Genomic DNA, 19191 nt, shown 5'->3' on the forward strand with positions numbered 1-19191 from the left:
TAACACACTAACACAGGAAAACTTCATCACATCTTCTCCTCAAGCCTCGACGGAAGAGGAACAAGAAGACAACGGAAAATCCATCACCAGTCAGAAAAGCGGAAGGCGTGTAACTACAAGACATGCCTGGTGCTACGAACACAACAAATGACAGCAGCTTCAGTGGCCAAGAAGGACTACTCAAACGACAGCAAAAGAAGATGGAGAGAACGGCCAGGCGATCACCGAGGTCAGCAAGTTCTTCTGCACACAAATCCATACAGAGACAACTCACCAAGCCATTCCTCTGATTCCCAAAGTTCTTCACTTTGCAAGAATGTCAAATCGTCCATGCATTCAGTCAAAATGAAACGCAGTCCATCAACTAAAGCCCATGACTTACGAAACAAAACTGACACATTTAAAACTAATTCTGATATTGTGAATTGTTTGCTTTCTGCGCGAGAAACCGACCCAGCATCTACCGAGTCAGCATCCCAGTCTTGCATCACTATTACAAGAAAGCTCTGTCAATCTAAGAGCTGCGCAAAGTTCTCAGGCAATGCATTTTCACAGACCAAGGCTTCTTTTTCCCGTTCTACACTGCAGAGTGATTTTGAGGACGAAGCAGAAAGCGTTAACATGTCAGATATTGCTGACAACACAACAGACAAAGCGATGAGCAAAGGGCTCCCTGATCTTATGGACAAAACAAAAACAACATGCTCAGAATGTGACAAGGAGAGCAAGATGTCACAGCTGGTCACATTTGTGTTCGGAGCGTCTTTCCCTCACCACCTGAAGACGGTGCGGACCGTATTGGACGTGCTAGAGTCTCGCATGTGGCGCCTGAGCTACGTGCTGTACTGTATTGACAGGTCAGCTCTAGCCCGGCTGTGTGTCTGTCTGGTTCAACGCCAGGCCCGTCATCACCCAGCACCTCTACGACACCCTGAACGACAAGTTCCCCGGAGAGCCGTCATCAGACCTCGATCCTTCTCTGGACAGTGGCAGCCTCCCACACGATGTTGGACTCGTGTCCTCTAAAGACTCCAGTGCTTGGAGTGACGAGTGTGTCACTGGAGACAACTGTCACAATGCCGCTGTCACAACTGGACCCGTTAGCTGTGGTACTGGCGTTGTGACGGGCATTTACGACTATGTCACGGGGGAGTTCTCCAACAAAACAGCTGCCACCTTTGACCCCGAGTCTGTGGATGTCCAAAACAGGCCTGACCGCTTGCACGCGGCTAATGCCGAAGTTTCTGAGTCGGACGAGGAGGAGCTGACGCAAGAATTCCTGGAATTACTGACCCTGGAAAAGAATGTGGACCGAGCCATTAGCTCTCTATATGCGCGAAGCCGCTCTGAAACTCTCACGACACTTTAGAAATGATATCAGAAACTAAGAAAAATCAGAGTCGAAAACCAATTAAAATAAAAAGTTCTCCATTCAAGACCCGCACTTCACAGGTGCAAGCTTGCCAGACTCAATTAATACCAAGGCTCAGCGCAAATCAGTGAGTGGGACGTCCCATCCCATTCTCTGGCAAGAGCATTGTGAATGGATATCTCCCAAACATAAGACATCCATGCAGCTCAAGAAGTACATACATGGGTCCTTCCACAAAGCTGTGTACCACAAGAGGGTTATGACTTTAGAGTAAGATTTCGGAATGTTTTTCTTGCTTCTCGAATAATATAAGGATATCAACAGACTGCAAATTGACCAAAGAGATAACGATAAGAAAATCAAGAAGATCGCTATGTTGGTTAGTGTTTTATATGAAAGCAAACACAGAAAATGACGTCAAAATGGCGGGTTTTTTTGTGACATTGCTTACATCTTGTTTTTAAGTATCCGTGTGGCTGCCAATAAAATGCGACCATGAACCCCCCGATATACATCTTCGTTGTCTTTTGTGCTAGTGTTACATATGCACTTAGCTGTTTTCCTCTACATATGTTTACAGTGTGCATTTGGATCGTTAAGAAATAACGGTTGCCTACGTAACATTTGGTTTTCAAAACCAACCGCGAACTACGTGAACATGTCTATAACTTCTGCACGCACGAATATGCGACTGTGTGTATTATCAGGCACAACTGATGTGTAGTGAACGTGTTAAAATGTGCGCCGTGTCAATTTGATCCGATTTGAATGTGATTTTGCCTTTCGCGTGTCGCCACTAAACTTCGTTTCTATTTGTTCTGGTGAAGCTGGATCGTTAAAAATGATATTTGTCACTTGTCAACGCATCAAACTTGGTGTTTCTTTCGCATGTAATGTTCTTCAACATCGCCAAAAGGTTTTTCCATAAAAAAAAATCCATTCATTTTTGGAACGCAGCAGACGTGGAGCGTTTTATGAGTCGTTTCCAACGAGGGACGAATGTTACGTAGGCAACCTATTTTGCGACTCTTCGCTCTTAATGTAATTTTTTTTTTAAAGTTCGACATTTCAATGTTTTATTTTGTGATAGACGTGCTCGGTGTGTCTTTGTCAAGTCTTAGGCTATTCTTTATAGTCTAGTCCTGTTCAAGTTGTAAGAGTTTAGGTAAAAAACCGTTGAATTTTCATCAAAATTGGAACAAACTCGACTATATTTTCTTTCGAAAAACGATAAATCGAAGAAAATCAGATTAAATGCTGTTGCGAAATATAGAGAAAGAAATTCTGCGTTTGTGAAGCTGATTTCCTTGTTAGTGGGGATACAAAAAAGAGCAGTTCCTTCAAACTGCCTGGTGATACTTAGCTTATATATCCAGAAAGACTTGACTGGGCGAACCAAGCAGCCGAATTTAGCATCGGATATCAAATTAATTTCACTACCTTACAGCATTTACCCTCCCCAACTCCTCAAAGAGCATTCTTTGTTAGAAAGTGTGCGATTGTTCTTGCCAATCACACTTAGATTTATGGTATAGGATGAATAATGTCTCTGACAGGACCACTAAGAACGGATTGAATTATCGATCAAATATAACAAGAAGGCGCAATTGGTCAACTAGCTCTAAACAGTTGCCCATGTTGTCTATAATCTTTGCCATGCAGCTTTGAAATTAGCAGTTCATTGTTTTGGGCATATACGCTTTGAAAACCCATACATTACATTGACTTTTTCGAAGCATGATCACAAAAATATGGTCGCAAAAATGAAGCGAATTAGCAGAAAAATAAAGTTTTTGAGGTAAAAATAATTGTGTCTGTTGGGTGGATAGTTTGTGTATTGTTCTGTTTCTGAGTCATTCCATGATTCAGATATAACACAATACAATACCAACGTGTTTAAGAGAGGAACACTGTGTGTCCGACGTATCTCGAAGACACAGCAAATCATTAATAATCAAAATCGTTTAGTGTCTTGATCTGCCTTGTGTTTAAAAACAACGCACCTAAATCTAACCGAATTTCGAGTCGCATCAATGACGACGTCACCAAAACCAAAAGAATTCCATTCATAACACAGTCATTCACAAGCCGGTTGATGACGCCAAGTCACGGACCAATCGAATCGTCACAGCACATGCTGACGTCAAGTGCGACGCGGCGCGAAAATTTGCGATTTGTCGGCTGCTCCGTCATCCTGCTCAAGAGGAGAAACCGCAACAGTGTACAGCTCTTCACTTTCAAAGAATAGGTAAGATTATTTGTTAACAAAATGTTTTTACTTGATGGTTATAATAATATGGGTTAATTAAGTATATATTGATTGTTTTAATTAAATTCTGTCGGATTTCATGCGGATTTTGTTTCTTATCATGCCGGATTAGATCGTCTATAGAATAGCGTAAGATGTTTGATGAGAGAATCTGCTCAATCAGAATGTAAGTTTTATCTTTGTTGGTTTTCTAACAGGTGTTTTCTGAGAACATCGATTCAGCAGTATGTCAAGTCGGCAAAATGCTAGGATTAAGCGATCAACAGAGAAGCTCCTTCCAGAGTTGACACCACCAACAAAAAAGAGGAAGAAAAGTATGGATTTCAAAGAAAAATTGAAAGGAGACCCTGAGAAATATAGCATATACAAGGTAAAAGCCACAGAATATCAAAAGATTCACAGGGCTGCTTTTGCAGAAGATTGTAAAGCCAGGGTCCGTGAACAAACACGCATACGAATGCAGAAGATACGAGCGAAGATGCGAGCGAAGAGAATAGCTGAAGGGGCACCTGCTAGAGACACGCGAGCATTGCGAGAGGAACAGAGAGCAAAGTGGAGACAGGTGAAAAGAATACAGGCAGAACAGATCACTCCCCAGAAAAGAAGACGAATTAACGAAAGACGGCGGCAACGGTACCAGGCGAAGAAACTGCTCGAGGCAAAACAGACAACGGCAAATTACCCTAAAGAGGAACTTTCTTCAGAGCCGCTGCGTCAGACCCCCCAAGCAAGGAGGAAAGCCCTGTCCCGGGCAAAGGCAGCCATTTGTAGAAGTCCTCGTAAGTTTGTCCAAGTTGTTACCGACCTTCAGGAAAAGTCGTCACCTCGGACGAAAGCTCTCTTTCAGACTGCGCATTCTTCAAAAGAAGCATGCATTATTGGCAACAGTGTGTTAAAGGAGCTTGCCCGTCTGAAGACTGCCCGGTCTAAGTCGGCGAATGAATCCAGACGGATCCTGCTGTCAGTCTGCCGTGGAGCTCACAGAACAATAAGAACCCAGAGCATGGCCCTTGGTGTCCATCGGAACACAGTAAAAGGGGAGAAGAAAATGAAGCCCAGAGAAATCAAACGTGAAGCTGACATTTCCACATTTTTTGCCTCATCAGCAACACCCCTGCCGACCAAAAAACATGTTTCAAAGAAGACCGGTGTGGCGACATGTGTTCTGACAAAACCCCTGACAGACCTCCACACCGTGTTTCAAGAGGTGTACGGGGTGCAGGTGAGTCTTGCTCACTTTGCGAAATGCCGCCCAGCGCATATCCGCCCTGCCCGCCACAACTCTTTACGACAATGCCTTTGCGAGTACTGCGAAAACGTGAATTTAAAGATTAAAGCTGTGAACTTGCTGGCAGCCAGGCGGAACAACACCTGCAGGATCCGACACATCTACCACGCTGTAGACCTGGTCACCTGTGGACGCCAAGAGGGAAGGTGGCACTTCAACTGCGCGTATGGCAGATGCGGAGCGTGTGGCCCTGCCAAGTTCGACAGGCACCTGCAGCCTCTGCACCTTCACCAAGGAGGGGCAACATGGAGAAGATGGGAATCCGCTCCTGTCATCGTCAATGGAAAGAGTGTAAGTCAAGCATGCACGTTTAGACTTTGCACATACTGAACGGATACATTTGACTGCGTGTAAAAGAAACGAATACAAGTCCGCTTCATTTGCCTTAGAAGCCTACACATGCTCTAACTGCATTGTGTTTCTCTTTGCGCTTTACTATTCATGCGCATATTTTACACACTGTATCTGTCGTGAGACGGCTACTGCTTCTTTACACATGCTTAAATGCCCGAGCCGTGTACATTATGTTGTGGTTTGTGCGAGGATTCATATCATGTGTCTATTCAAACGTTACATTTCAGGTTTCCAAGAAGATACTGGTGCGCAAGCAGGGCTCGGTTGCCGACCTACACTCGGAGCTGAAAGCAGAGGTGGTCTTCCTTGGATCACATCTATTCAGGTGTGTAAGTGTGTGTGTGTGTGTGTGTGTGTGTGTGTGTGTGTGTGTGTGTGTGTGTGTTTTGATGGCAGAGACACTTGCTAAGCAGCAGAACAAACTTTCAATGCGCTTTTCGACTGACTGAAATGAATTCGAACAGAGATATTTTCAGATGTAATGCGCCTGTTGTGCGCATGGTGCGTACCGACCCTTACTTCCCCTCTGCTTTTGGTTACTAAGTTTGCAAGATGTTCTTATGGTGTGATAAGAATGTCGGATTTTGGCTGATTAAAGATGACAATTGTTATTTTTTTCAGGGCTGACTGGCAGTACTTGCAGTTTGAAATCATCAGAAATCTGTCCCCTTTTCCACGAGGCACTATAGTCATGGTACTTGACTTCGCGGAGAACTTCACCTGCTCATTTCAAAATGAAGTGCAAGCTGCACATTGGCACCATGAGCAGGTGACAGTTCATCCGACAGTCACGTACTATGCCTGTCGGTTGTGCTCTGGAAGAGTGACGGAGTCACTGGTTTTCATCAGCAGTGACAAGGTGCATGATTTTAATGCCGTGCATGCCTTCACTATGCTGGGAGTGGACCACCTGCGCACCGTCCGAGGACTGGACGTAAACAACATCGTCCAGTGGACCGACGGATGTGCGGTCCAATATAAATCCAAGGGACCTCTCTCGGACATTTCCTGTGCCTTGACAGACTATGGATGTCCACTGGAGAGGCACTTCTTTGGATCGAGGCATGGGAAGGGGCCGTCAGATGGCGAAAGCGCAGTGGTGAAGAGCGGAGCGGCCCGAGCTGTCAAGAATGGAGGAGCAGTCATTGCCTCTGCGCAAGATCTTTTCGATTTTTGTGTTTTCTCAAATTTGAACAAACAGCCAGCGGGAGACTGCACGCACAAAGTGAGGTCATTCTTCTTCGTGCCTGACGAAGACATTGACAGGGAACGAAACCGGGCCGTAAACACTCTAAAACGGATACGCAGTCTGTACGCAGTCAAATGTATCCAGCAAAATGTACTTTTGACCCGCAAGCTGTCCTGCTCCTGCCTGCCATGCAGAAATGGTGTTGGAGTCTGCTCAGAGCTGGCTACCGTTGGTTCCTGGGAGAGGCAAACACTGACACCGGTAACAGGAGCCGTGCCACGTCGAGCCCGTGACCCCGCACACCAGGTCGCACCTCCACCAGCACGCCAGGTTGCACCTCCTCCAGCACGTCAGGCCGCACCTCAACCAGCACGTAAGGTCGCACCTTCTGCAGCACGCAAGGTCGCATCTCATGCAGCACGCCAGGTCGCACCTCCACCAGCACACCAGGTCGCATCTCAAGCAGCAAGCAAGGTCCCATCTCTACCAGCACGCAAGGTCGCATCTCCACCAGCTCGGCAGGTCGCACCTCCACCAGCACGCAAGTTCGCACCTCCACCAGCACGCAAGGTCGCATCTCAGGCAGCACGCCGGGTCACATATCCACCAGCACGCCAGGTCGCATCTCCATCAGCACGGCAGGTCGCATCTCATGCAGCACGCCAGGTCGCATCTCCACCAGCACGGCAGGTTGCATCTCCACCAGCTCGCAAGGTCTCATCTCCACCAGCACGCAAGGTCGCATCTCATGCAGCACGCCAGGTCGCATCTCCACCAGCTCGCAAGGTCGCATCTCACGCAGCATGCAAGGTCGCATCTCCACCAGCTCGCAAGGTCGCACCTCCACCAGCACGGCAGGTCGCATCTACACCAGCTCGCAAGGTCGCACCTCCACTACCACGCAAGTTTGCATCTCCACCAGCCCGCAAGGTTGCATCTGCACCAGCACGCCAGGTCGTCCACAAGCACGCAAGGTCGCATCTCATGCAGCACGCCATGTCGCATTGCCACCAGCTCGCAAGGTCGCATCTCATGCAGCATGCAAGGTCGCATCTCCACCAGAACGCCAGGTTGCATCTCCACCAGCACGGCAGGTCGCATCTCCACCAGCTCGCAAGGTCGCACCTCCACTATCACGCAAGTTCGCATCTCCGCAAGCCCGCAAGGTCGCATCTCCACCAGCACACAAGGTCAAGATTAATGAATATGCGGTTAAAAATTCGTTAATCCTTATTACAAAATTTGATATAAATTCAACTGTACATAGTCTTTAGTAAAAATATCGTTCTATATGATTGTAGATAAAAGTCATATGTATTTGTGTGCCAAATATTATGCATTTCTGATGTATGATGTCGCTGTATAACCGTTTCCTAGAAATCCAATATGGCGGCTGTTTCCATAGCAACGGTAATCTGTGTCAATTAATATTTACACATTTTTCATTTATTGTTATGTCACTTCAATGACTACCAAGAAAACTATTCTCCAAGTTTAATTTTAGTGCCACACATCGCCTTAACACTAAATTTATAGACATTTTGGGCAAATAATTTCTGAGGCTGAATTTCTTCCCAACTAAGAAAATTGTAATGACAATTCCAAACATGATTTCTTTGCATTCTTGATCAGTTCCCGAATAAAATAGATATAGATATGTCATGTTTGCTTTAAAAATGTGCACAAAAATAGACAAAACGGTATTCGCGGAGACACGCGCTCACCGTCTCAACTTTCGGGTTTCGGCTAACCTAGCGTTACTTGTCTCTGTGATAACCTGATTCTGGGCATTCAGTGTACATCTTGTTGCTACATGTTGACTCAGTGTTATTTATTGACTCACACGAATGGATTTGTTTCTTACTTCACACAGACGATGTTTGTTTGTTGGTTGACACAACCAAAAAATACGTTTTTGTTACCTATAACTAGTTCAATTTGTTTTTCCTGACTGCATTTTGTTCGGAATAAGCTCTAAATGTGAAGCAAATAAAACTTGTTACTATATACTATGGCTTTTTGTTATCTGTTTTGTGTGTTTGGATCCCATGTTACGTTAAACATGTGTGATGTTACACAACTTTCTGACTAAAGCATAAACGTATCTTTTGTTTGGCATGGCAACGTGACATATGTCTATATCTTTTACATAAACCGTAAAAACAACCTATTCAGACACTTTCAATTTTCACGAAGCATGTCACGCTTTTGGTACACAGCTTTGTGGAAGGACCCACATACGTAATATAAGTGCCATCTCATGCAGACACAAACTTCCACATTCCAGGGAGGTATAAACACCATTCTGGCAAACACAATGAGCTCCTGAAGACTGTTGCTCATTGACATCTTAATACGTTCCAGTACACCACCACAGCAGGCAGGAACAACGGTATACAGTGGACACTCTGGACACAACTGGGCGACCTCGACTTCGCTGACGACCTGGCGCTCCTCTCACACAACTTCAACCAGATGCAAGACAAGACCACTCGCCTGGCAGCAACATCAACCAAGACAGGGCTTAGGATCAACAAGAGGAAAACAGAACTCCTGAAGATCAATACCACTGCCAACACGCCAGTTACAGTAGGTGGAGAGCCAATCCGAGAGGTCGAATCTTTTGTATACCTGGGAAGTGTGATCGATATAGGCAAGGGGGCACTGACAGAGACGTCGCCGCCAGGACTGGGAAGGCACGTGCAGCCTTCATCATGTTGAAAAACATCTGGGCCTCTAGAGAGATCAGCATAACCACCAAGCTGCGCATCTTCAACTCCAATATCAAATCGGTTCTACTCTACGGCTCTGAGACGTGGAGAATGACCAAGGTGACACAGCAGAAGATTCAGACGTTCATCAACACCTGTCTGAGGCGCATCTTCAAGATCAGATGGACAGAAAAGATCTGCAACGAAGAGCTGTGGCAAAGGGCGGGCCAAGAGCCGGTTAACAGCCAGATTCTGAGGCGGAGAAAATGGGGCTGGATTGGACACACCCTCAGGAAACCAACATCCAGCATCACCCGCCAGGCTCTCACTTGGAACCCGCAGGGGAAAAGAAAGAGAGGGAGGCCGAGAAACAGCTGGAGGCGTGACACAGAGGCAGAACTGAAGAGGCAAGGCAACAGCTGGGCAGAAGCGGAAAGAACAGCCCAGAACAGCGGGGTGCGATGGAGAAATGTCGTCAATGGCCTATGCTCCGCTGGGGGCAAAGGGCCTAAGTAAGTAAGTACTGCTATGCCAGTGATGCAGCCGTACACTTTTTGTCGCGCAGATCAGATTAGTTGAACGCATACCTCCGTCCAAACAACGGTTGAATTTGAAAAAAATCCATATGAGCGCAATTAATGTTCCAATTTTACTTGTGTCGAAGCCCCATTATTACAATGGGTTTTCCTAACTGTGGGTCCTCTGTGACATCACAATGGTGAGTAATGCAGTGCCGGGGTGTTGTGTAGAAGTAAAGTGACCAATTAGAAAAGGTAACCAAGAGCTGGGTGCTAGTACATGTACATGTACATACCCTCTTTCAGTTTGTCAATTTTTTTTAAATGCGGTTTTATTCCATTTACTCTTACATAAAAATACCTTGTGTTTGTTATTGCTGTCTTCTGGGATACCAGGCTAGGAAAAAGAATTGAAATAAAGTCACTCTGTTTGAAAAATGCATTTGAGAACTGTGTGTCTGCATGCTTGCACACACACACACACACACACACACAGATGTCTCACATATCACAGTTAGAAGCAAAGAACTCAAGTTTATTTAAGTTCTCAAATATTATTGCATATAATATATATGTTCACAGATACATATAAAAAGCCAATTATTTGGAGAAAAAAACCACAACTAATTGTCCACATCTTCATCTACATCGACAACCTTTTTGCAGTTTTAAACACGATCAGCACACCCTACGTACGAGGTGTCTGGGAGCACCACCATGCGGAGGGGTTCTGCGGGCCGCGCAGCAAAAAGAAAGAGGGGCATTTTTCTCGGGCTCGCAAGGCGAGCAACACTTTGTCTCTATACTGAGTACTAGTTCTCTATTTTCCGACTTTCCGTAAAACATGACACATTGAAAGCATCAAATCAAATCTTGCAATCTCCCAGTCTTTTGTACGGAAAACAAGTCGCGTGAAGCGATATGAAAACATTTAGTCAAGCTGTTGGCATCAAAGTAACAGATAAAGACAATAAACAGTCATCCCCGAGACTATTTATTTTAAAGGCACAGTGCAGCTCACAGCCTTCGTTTTGCGTTTTTGTTGCAGCTGAGTGCATTTACAGTTCAAAAATCCTCCTATGGTAGTAAAACAAACCCAAAACTACCCAACGACGACATCTGTGAAGCTCGACAGTTTCTTGTTCACGCGAGTGCATAAATTAACCTAGTTATTACGTGGTGTTTGGTCGGAGTTCGATTCAACTGAGTGATTCCGGGCTCCATTTTGTTTTACACAAACTCATGATGATGTCTGACATAGTTTGCTAGTGACGTGTCTTTTTGTGCATGATGTGGTGATCTACCTAATCTAAATTTAGATCCAAAAATAGGTCAAGACCAGCCGGGTCCGAGTACGAAATTAATTCGTAAAAAAATCGCAGTTCTTGACTCTTTGGGTGCAAGTCAATGAAACTTGGTAGTTCTTCTAACGGATAGCTGCCTGAGGTATGACTAAAAGCCCCAGGGGCTCCGTGCACCTGGATTTGACAAGTTCAGTACCTTTAAGATAGTCTCGACTAACCACACCCCAAAATAGAGACGGTCATGCTCGTCTCCGGGTAGCGTGGAAACGCAGTACTTACTTAACCTATTTTCTGTCATTCTGAACACAGGTTTTAGAGTAAACAAGACATATGCATATATTTTTGAATTCAGGAGAAATTGAGGAATACGATGCAACCATTTTTAAATCTGTTAGTGAAAATTCGATTTTAATGACAACTTTAATGAGCAAACTAATGAACTAGTTTTTAACCCCCCAAGCTGAAATGCAATATCATAGTCCGGGCTTCGTCGCAGATTACTTCACCAAAATGTCAACCAGTTTGGTTCAAAAATGAGGGCGTGACAGTGCTGGGTCAACTTTCACAAAAAGCCGGATATGACATCATCAAGAACATTAATCGAAAAAATGGAAAAAAAACATCTGGGGATATTGTACCCACGAACTCTCATGTGAAATTTCATAAAGATTAGTCCAGTAGTTTTCTCTGAATCGCTCTACACACACACACACACACACACACACACACACACACACATACACCACCACCCTCGTCTCGATTCTCCCCATCTATGTTAAAACATTTAGTCAAAACTTGACTAAATGTAAAAACAGACCTTAAGAATGTTTCTGATGCAACGCTCTAAATCGGCTGAAAAAAAAGGCTAAAAAATGCCTTGTCTTGACAAAATGCAAAGTTTTGATTCTTATATAAAGTCCAAATCCTATAATTCAGTTTATCAGCTTCCAATAAGGCAAGCCTGCAAAATGTGAACAAGACACTGTGGCACAATATACAAAATATATATTGCAATAAACAAACAGCTGGAAAAAGTAAGCTGAGCACTTTGATGATGGAAGCAGGATAATTTGAAAATGCATACATGTATCCAGGTTGGCAAGATGGCTATCTTTTATTAAAATTCAAGAGACAGCTATTAGGTAAATCAGCACCTGATTATGTTAATACAATGGAACCTCAATTCGAAGATTCCCCCTACAATAAGACCTCATTTACTCATAAGTTTTTTTCACAGTGTCACAATACTGACCTCTAGACCCCCCTCTCCATTAAACACCTACATTTCTTAACAATGTGCTACCTTGCGCATGCAAAATGTTTTATAGGCAGACAGACTACATTTTGAGAGTTATGATCAATCCTATTCAATACGAACACCAACAATCAACGCAAACACCACATTCAATGGTGCGCAACTTCATTTTCTACCTCATTGTAACAAAATGTATTGCACAAGTCCGTAACGATTGTCAAAAAATATGGCACATTTCTAACTGTTGTTGTCATTAAACAATTTTTCTAACACTATGAGGTCAAGTAAAGCAAGCTATAGTTCACTGTTTTCACTCTAAGCAAGCTAAAACAAACCACTCTTTTTACCACTTCATGCAGTGTTCAATATATTTTAATCAACGCTAACTAAAAAAACCACTTTGATCAGCTAACATTAAGATTGATAAAAAAAAAATTAAAATCATACAATGCAAACTTTTCTTACGAAGTAAAATGGTGTTAGATAATACTCTAAAATGTATTAAAAAAACCACCCACCCAGAAAACCCACTGGAAAATGTTAACAGCCAAAACAGGATAAACTGTATCTATGTACAAATTAGACACAAAATGACCAACCACTGACTGTGTTATGTGTAGTACAGTGTTTAATGCTCCGGTCAAAGGCCCCTTAGGAATGCAGTGCTCACTGGATCCTGCCTCACTGGCTGGTCGCTCTGAGTCTGTCTTTTAAAGTGGAACCCCCGTTTTAAGACCTACAACAAATCTTACAACAGGAAAATGTGAAAAACTAGTGTCTTAAAAGAGGGGTTCCACTGTATGCTATAACTTGGATACACACAAACAGCATTCTTAAATCACCACACACTTCAATATCAAAGTTGCATGCATATACCTATCTCTGTTTACGACCAGTACTTAATGTTTTTTTGAATGCATTTTTTTTTTATAAAAAAAATAAAAAAGTAGGAACAAGCATCAAGCAAGCTTTCTGTCTTCTTGTAAAACATACACAAGAAAACAATCAATAACAAGTCGCGTAAGGCGAAATTACTACATTTAGTCAAGCTGTGGAACTCACAGAATGAAACTGAACGTAGTTCGCCGCTAGTGCAAAAGGCAGTGAAAGTGACGAGCCTGTTTGGCGCGGCAGCGGTTGCACTGTGCTTCATAGCACGCTTTACTGTACCTCTCTTCGTTTTAAGTTTCTGGGTGTGTTTTTAATCCAAACATATCATATCTATATGTTTTTGGAATCAGGAACCGACAAGGAATAAGATGAAATTGTTTTTAAATCAATTTCGGAAATTTTATTTTGATCATAATTTTTATATTTTTAATTTTCAGAGCTTGTTTTTAATCCAAATATAACATATTTATATGTTTTTGGAATCAGAACATGATAAAAAATAAGATGGATGTAAATTTAGATCGTTTTATAAAAAAAATTTTTTTTTTACAATTTTCAGATTTTTAATGACCAAAGTCATTAATTAATTTTTAAGCCACCAAGCTGAAATGCAATACCGAAGTCCGGCCTTTGTCGAATATTGCTTGGCCAAAATTTCAATCAATTTGATTGAAAAATGAGGGTGTGACAGTGCCGCCTCAACTTTTACAAAAAGCCAGATATGACGTCATCAAAGACATTTATCGAAAAAATGAAAAACAAAGTCCGGGGATATCATACCCAGGAACTCTCATGTCAAATTTCATAAATTTTGTTTGTTTGTTTATTTGTTGCTTAACGTCCAGCTGGCCGACTACGCAGAGCCATATCAGGACGAGGAAGGGGGGGATGAAGGGGGCCACTTGTCAAGCGATTCCTGTTTACAAATGCACTAACCCATTACTTGTGTCCCAGCAGGCTTTAGTAAAACTAAATTAATACCTACTGGAAGATTACCAGTTTCCAGTATGTTAAAATAGGCTTAACCTATCTACTGCTGGACTTACATCAGAACACTAACAGATTAAACTATACATGAATCGCGAGACAAGCGGCAAGAGAAGAGATTTTTGGAAAAAATACAGGTGAATGAGCAAGAAGGCAGAAAAAAGAAAAGAATTCATGAAGAAAAAGAGAGCATGACAGGAAAGAGGAACCAAAAATCTACCTAACAGCAAACTAGAAAGCTCCTGCGGTTCCAAAAACAGGAGGGGCCTTTAATTTCATAACCGCAGTGCCCCACTGCGGGAAAATTTCATAAAGATCGGCCCAGTAGTTTAGTCTGAATCGCTCTACACACACACACAGACAGACAGACAGACACACAGACACACATACACATACAGAAACACACAGACAGACAGACAGACACACACACACACACACACACCACACCCTCATCTCGATTCCCCCCTCTACGTTAAAACATTTAGTCAAAACTTGACTAAATGTAAAAAGCATGAATGCACTCTCCTATACCCCCTTATCTCCCACTACAAAAAGGAAAGGAAAAATAAGGAGAAAAAGATGTATTTTACTAAATTCATGCTTCTTTAAAAACATACAATTTACACATTTCTAAACAACAGACTAGCTCTCTTTATTCCCCTTATAGTCAGTTTCTGAAGGCAATGCTACTTACTGCCTGTTAAGAAACACACTGAAAATGTGCATGGAAATGCACTGGTCCAAATACATGCATGTTTACTTAGCAGAAGAAAACAAAAGCACAGTATTTCAAAAGAACACAAAACAGAATGATGAAAGATTATGCACAGAAAAGAGACGGATTTAAGTCATTCTGTTAATTATTTTTCTTTCTTTATTTGGTGTTTAACGTCGTTTTCAACCACGAAGGTTATATCGCGACGAGGGAAAGGGGGAGATGGGATAGGGGAAAGGGGGGAGATGGGATAGAGCCACTTGTTAAGTGTTTCTTGTTCACAAAAGCACTAATCAAAAAATTGCTCCAGGGGCTTGCAACGTAGTACAATATATGACCTTACTGGGAGAATGCAAGTTTCTAGTACAAAGGACTAAACATTTCTTACATACTGCTTGACTAAAATCTTTACAAACATTGACTATATTCTATACAAGAACCACTTAACAAGGGTTAAAGGAGAAACAGAATCCGTTAGTCGCCTCATACGACATGCGGGGTGCAGAGAAATAAGGATGTGGAAAAGAAGACTTTTGGTAAGTGAAATAAAGGTAATGGATCCAGTCAGGTGAGGTAGAAATAAGACAACAAGAAAAGAATTGGAAAACTGCAGGGAATAGTAGGGAGAGTTTTCTTGGAAGGAAGTATAGGTGAAAGGACTGGTAAGGCAGAAATAAGACAAAAGAAGAGAAGAAACAGAACCGTTAGTCGCCTCTTACGACATGCTGGGTAGCATCGGGTAAATTCTTTCTAGTCCCAACCAATATGGGACTCCCCCTAACCCGCGGGGGGTATTCTGTTAATCACATACTCTCTCTTTTCAGTTAGCTGGTATCATTTTTCATTAAGAACCTTAAGAACATATGCTATTTGTTATGCTGTTTTGAAGGGAAGCCGTTTTCTGATGCTTCGATGATTTTCTAGACATAAGAATAGTGCTTGAGACTTCTAGATTCAGAAAAGTCTCCATTGGCATCCAAGAATTAAGACATTAGAATAAATGCAACAAAAACAAAAGTAAAATGATGCATCTACAGTGGATTAAGACCCCCACTTTAAAATCTCCGCCAATTTAAGACCTTGGTTTTTTTTTTAGACTTTCTGCTCATAACCTTTTTGCAAATTAATCACCCCCAATCCCTCCTAATTTTTAAGACGTCAATTTCTCAGATTTCTTGCAGTCATAAAAAGGGGGGGTTCCACTGTATCTGAACCCAGTGTTGACATTAAAGCTTCAATTTAGTCAATGATAACTAGTCATGTCAGTGATAGGAATCAGTCATGGTAGTGATGGGAACTAGTCATGGTAGTGATCGATAGAGCATGTATACAATTTTACAACAAAGAGAGTGGTAGATGCAGATAATTATAGTCATGTTCACTGTACAATTTGCTTATACATGTACCTCTTTAGATTTTCAAACAAGCGTGAAACAATTACATTTTAACAAACTTGTATTTAAATACATTTAAATACAGTATACAAAAATACTCACTAAAACTATCTGAAAAAAGCCACAGACAGTACAATGACTAATAAACACAAAATCAGCAATTTAAATCAGAACTGCAGGAAAAAGTAATCACAGATCTTATCAATATCACCATCTTGTTCTAACAATCAAAAATCAACCAATAATATGTACAATATCTAAATACAAAACTTACTTGGTCATTTCTATGGGGTTTGTGAGTTTTATGCCTTTAGTTTAAAGAAAAAGCAAATTCTAATAAAGTTTTACAAGCTGAAACAATCTGGACATTCACTTCGCGCACTAGACGATTTGAATGCTTACAGCTGTTTCATTTCAAAATTATGTTTATAAAAGTGATAACTACTGTTATTGCTATGAGAAACACTATGTTATAAAACAATTGGAGCATGGATTTTACTCTGAAAAACTGATTTAACAAACTGTTAACTTCACCAGAAAAGCTGCCCTTATGCACAGATGTAAAACAAGTCGTGTAGTGAAATCAACACACATTTAGTCAATCTGTTGGCCTTGCAGAATGAACCTGAACTCATTGCATTTTTTATTGTAACCAAGATTAGTAAGTCATGGGCTGGCCAGAACCCTGCAGTCAATTTAAGACAGTACGACTGCTGACACAAGCAAACTAAACCTAATTTGCATAAAACAGATTTTCTTGATTTTTGAGCATATATTCAATCTAAACTCAACATATACAAGTATACATGTTTGAATACAAGAAATAACAAAGAAAGCAATGCAATTTTGTCTGAATCTGTAATTCCAATTTTAAGCCCAGTTTAATTGACAAATAAGTTTTAATTTTTAAAGGCACAGTGCAGCTTTTTCGTTTTGCGTTTTTGTTGCAGCTGAGTGCATTTACAGTTCAAAAATCCTCCTATGGTAGTAAAACAAACCCAAAACTACCCAACGACGACATCTGTGAAGCTCGACAGTTTCTTGTTCACGCGAGTGCATAAATTAACCTAGTTATTACGTGGTGTTTGGTCGGAGTTTGATTCAACTGAGTGATTCCGGCCTCCATTTTGTTTTACACAAACTCATGATGACGTCTGACATAGTTTGCTAGTGACTGTCTTTTTGTGCATGATGTGGTGATCTACCTGATCTAAATTTAGATCCAAAAATAGGTCAAGACCAGCCGGGTCCGAGTACGAAATTCATTCGTAAAAAAATTGCAGTTCTTGACTCAATTGGGTGCAAGTCAATGAAACTTGGTAGTTCTTCTAACGGATAGCTGCCTGAGGTATGACTAAAAGCCCCAGGGGCTCCGTGCACCTGGATTTGACAAGTTCAGTACCTTTAAACTTCTGAGCTGAAATGCAATCCCATAGTCTGGACTGCAGCAAAGAGTGCATGTTTGACTAAAAGATTGAATCTCTGCAATGCTCCTTTACACTGCAGAGCGACGGAGGAGGAAATTAAGCATTCCTTCTGTGAAGGTCATACCGAGAACCTGCTTGCAACAAAGAGGACATAGCTCAGGGAGTTGTTCAAAGTGCTGATCCATATAGCATCGCTGACAGAGGATGCTGTGTCCGCATGGCAACAAGGTCAGCTCTGGATCTGCTTCACGGCAAGCAAAACAGCCGCTGTTCCATCTTCTGGCTGCAAGAAGAAAGCTTAGTTGTACTCACTGCTCATCAGTTATTGTAATGAAATTATGTTTGTTTTTGTGTGTGATGACATTTTTCCGGTAATTGCGCGCATGAGGCCTAAGATTGCAAAGTTATTCAAACAAACTATAGGACTCTATTTAGCCTATTAACCCGGCCATCCTGTTCTGTATAGATTATTTTAAGTAACTCACTGTAATCAGACTGGGAAATGGAAAGGACAGAAGTGTTTCTAGTGTTAACAACTTCATATTGCTTTGCAATTTTGAAATGTATAAATCAAACTGCAGATACAACACACCAAAAGTCTCATAAATGAACATTCAATCAGGAAGAAACAAAGCTCAAAATCTGAAGCTGACATTGACAATCCCCCTCTAATTCACTTTCTAAGTTTAACTGATACAACAGATGCAAAATACTTGATGCTCTTGAAATTGGACTGAAAAGCTGTAAGTATTTGAAATCAGCAACAGAACAGCACATATGTTTTATGTTATCAAATTAATGCTATTTCAGGTAACACAATCCGCCAAAAAAGTGTTACCATTCCTCAAAACATGTTCCATCTTGTTGAGAAGACTCTAATAACAGAATAGCAACACAACCTATGAACGCTGAGAAAAAAAATTACATAATGCTTTAGGTAAACTTGATGTTTTGCTGAAATTTGCAGACCCTGGGATACACGTAACGACCTCCAAACCCTCTTAGGCTCATTCAGTCATTGATTATCCCAAAAAGAAAGCAAAAACAAACCTCTTCTTGCACTCGCCAAATCAACAGCGCCATCTGCATCCCGTACTTGGACACCAAGCTCTCGTTCCCAAGGTAGAACGTCCCTTTGGTTGATGGTGGCCACTCTTGAATTCCGCATAACCACTGTGTTCGTACCCCTCTCAGATGCGGGTGTTGCGTACATCGCAGCTCCATCCATGTGCTTATGCTGACACCCTGTGGGCTGGCCCCTATTTGCAACAAACATTTGAAAGATCTGTACAAGTCAATTCTTAGCCTAGTAGCTACGTACAAGCAAGGAGTAGAAGTGAAGGAGCAGTTGCTACATCGGCTCAATTATTGAACAAACAGTATTAAAAAAATAACAATTAAAACATGAAAATGTCTCAACAATAACATTCTGAAAGTGTTTCAATGGGGGTGTAACGCATGAAGTGTACACCAACGACAGTGATCCACGACAGACAATACCACCTGTCTCATTCAAC

At 42.0% G+C, this 19191-nt stretch overlaps 1 protein-coding gene across 3 annotated transcripts in view; it reads right to left on the reverse strand.

Moving 5' to 3' along the window:
- LOC138962478 (uncharacterized) overlaps positions 1-19191 on the reverse strand; it is a 27537-nt gene continuing 8346 nt past the window's right edge. For 2 of the 3 annotated variants that reach the window (XM_070334317.1, XM_070334318.1), the window contains 3 exons: positions 18725-18933; positions 17799-17957; positions 1-243 (listed from right to left, as the gene is read on the reverse strand). In XM_070334317.1, the coding sequence (XP_070190418.1) occupies positions 8-243; positions 17799-17957; positions 18725-18933 (604 nt within the window). In that variant the 3' untranslated portion in view covers positions 1-7. Of the gene's footprint in view, positions 244-14541; positions 17958-18724; positions 18934-19191 lie in introns of those variants that run through there. The other variant, XR_011454523.1, reaches the window with a different exon arrangement.

This window comes from Littorina saxatilis, linkage group LG3 (genome assembly GCF_037325665.1).
Source record: "Littorina saxatilis isolate snail1 linkage group LG3, US_GU_Lsax_2.0, whole genome shotgun sequence".
In the NCBI taxonomy this organism is placed as follows: domain Eukaryota; kingdom Metazoa; phylum Mollusca; class Gastropoda; order Littorinimorpha; family Littorinidae; genus Littorina; species Littorina saxatilis.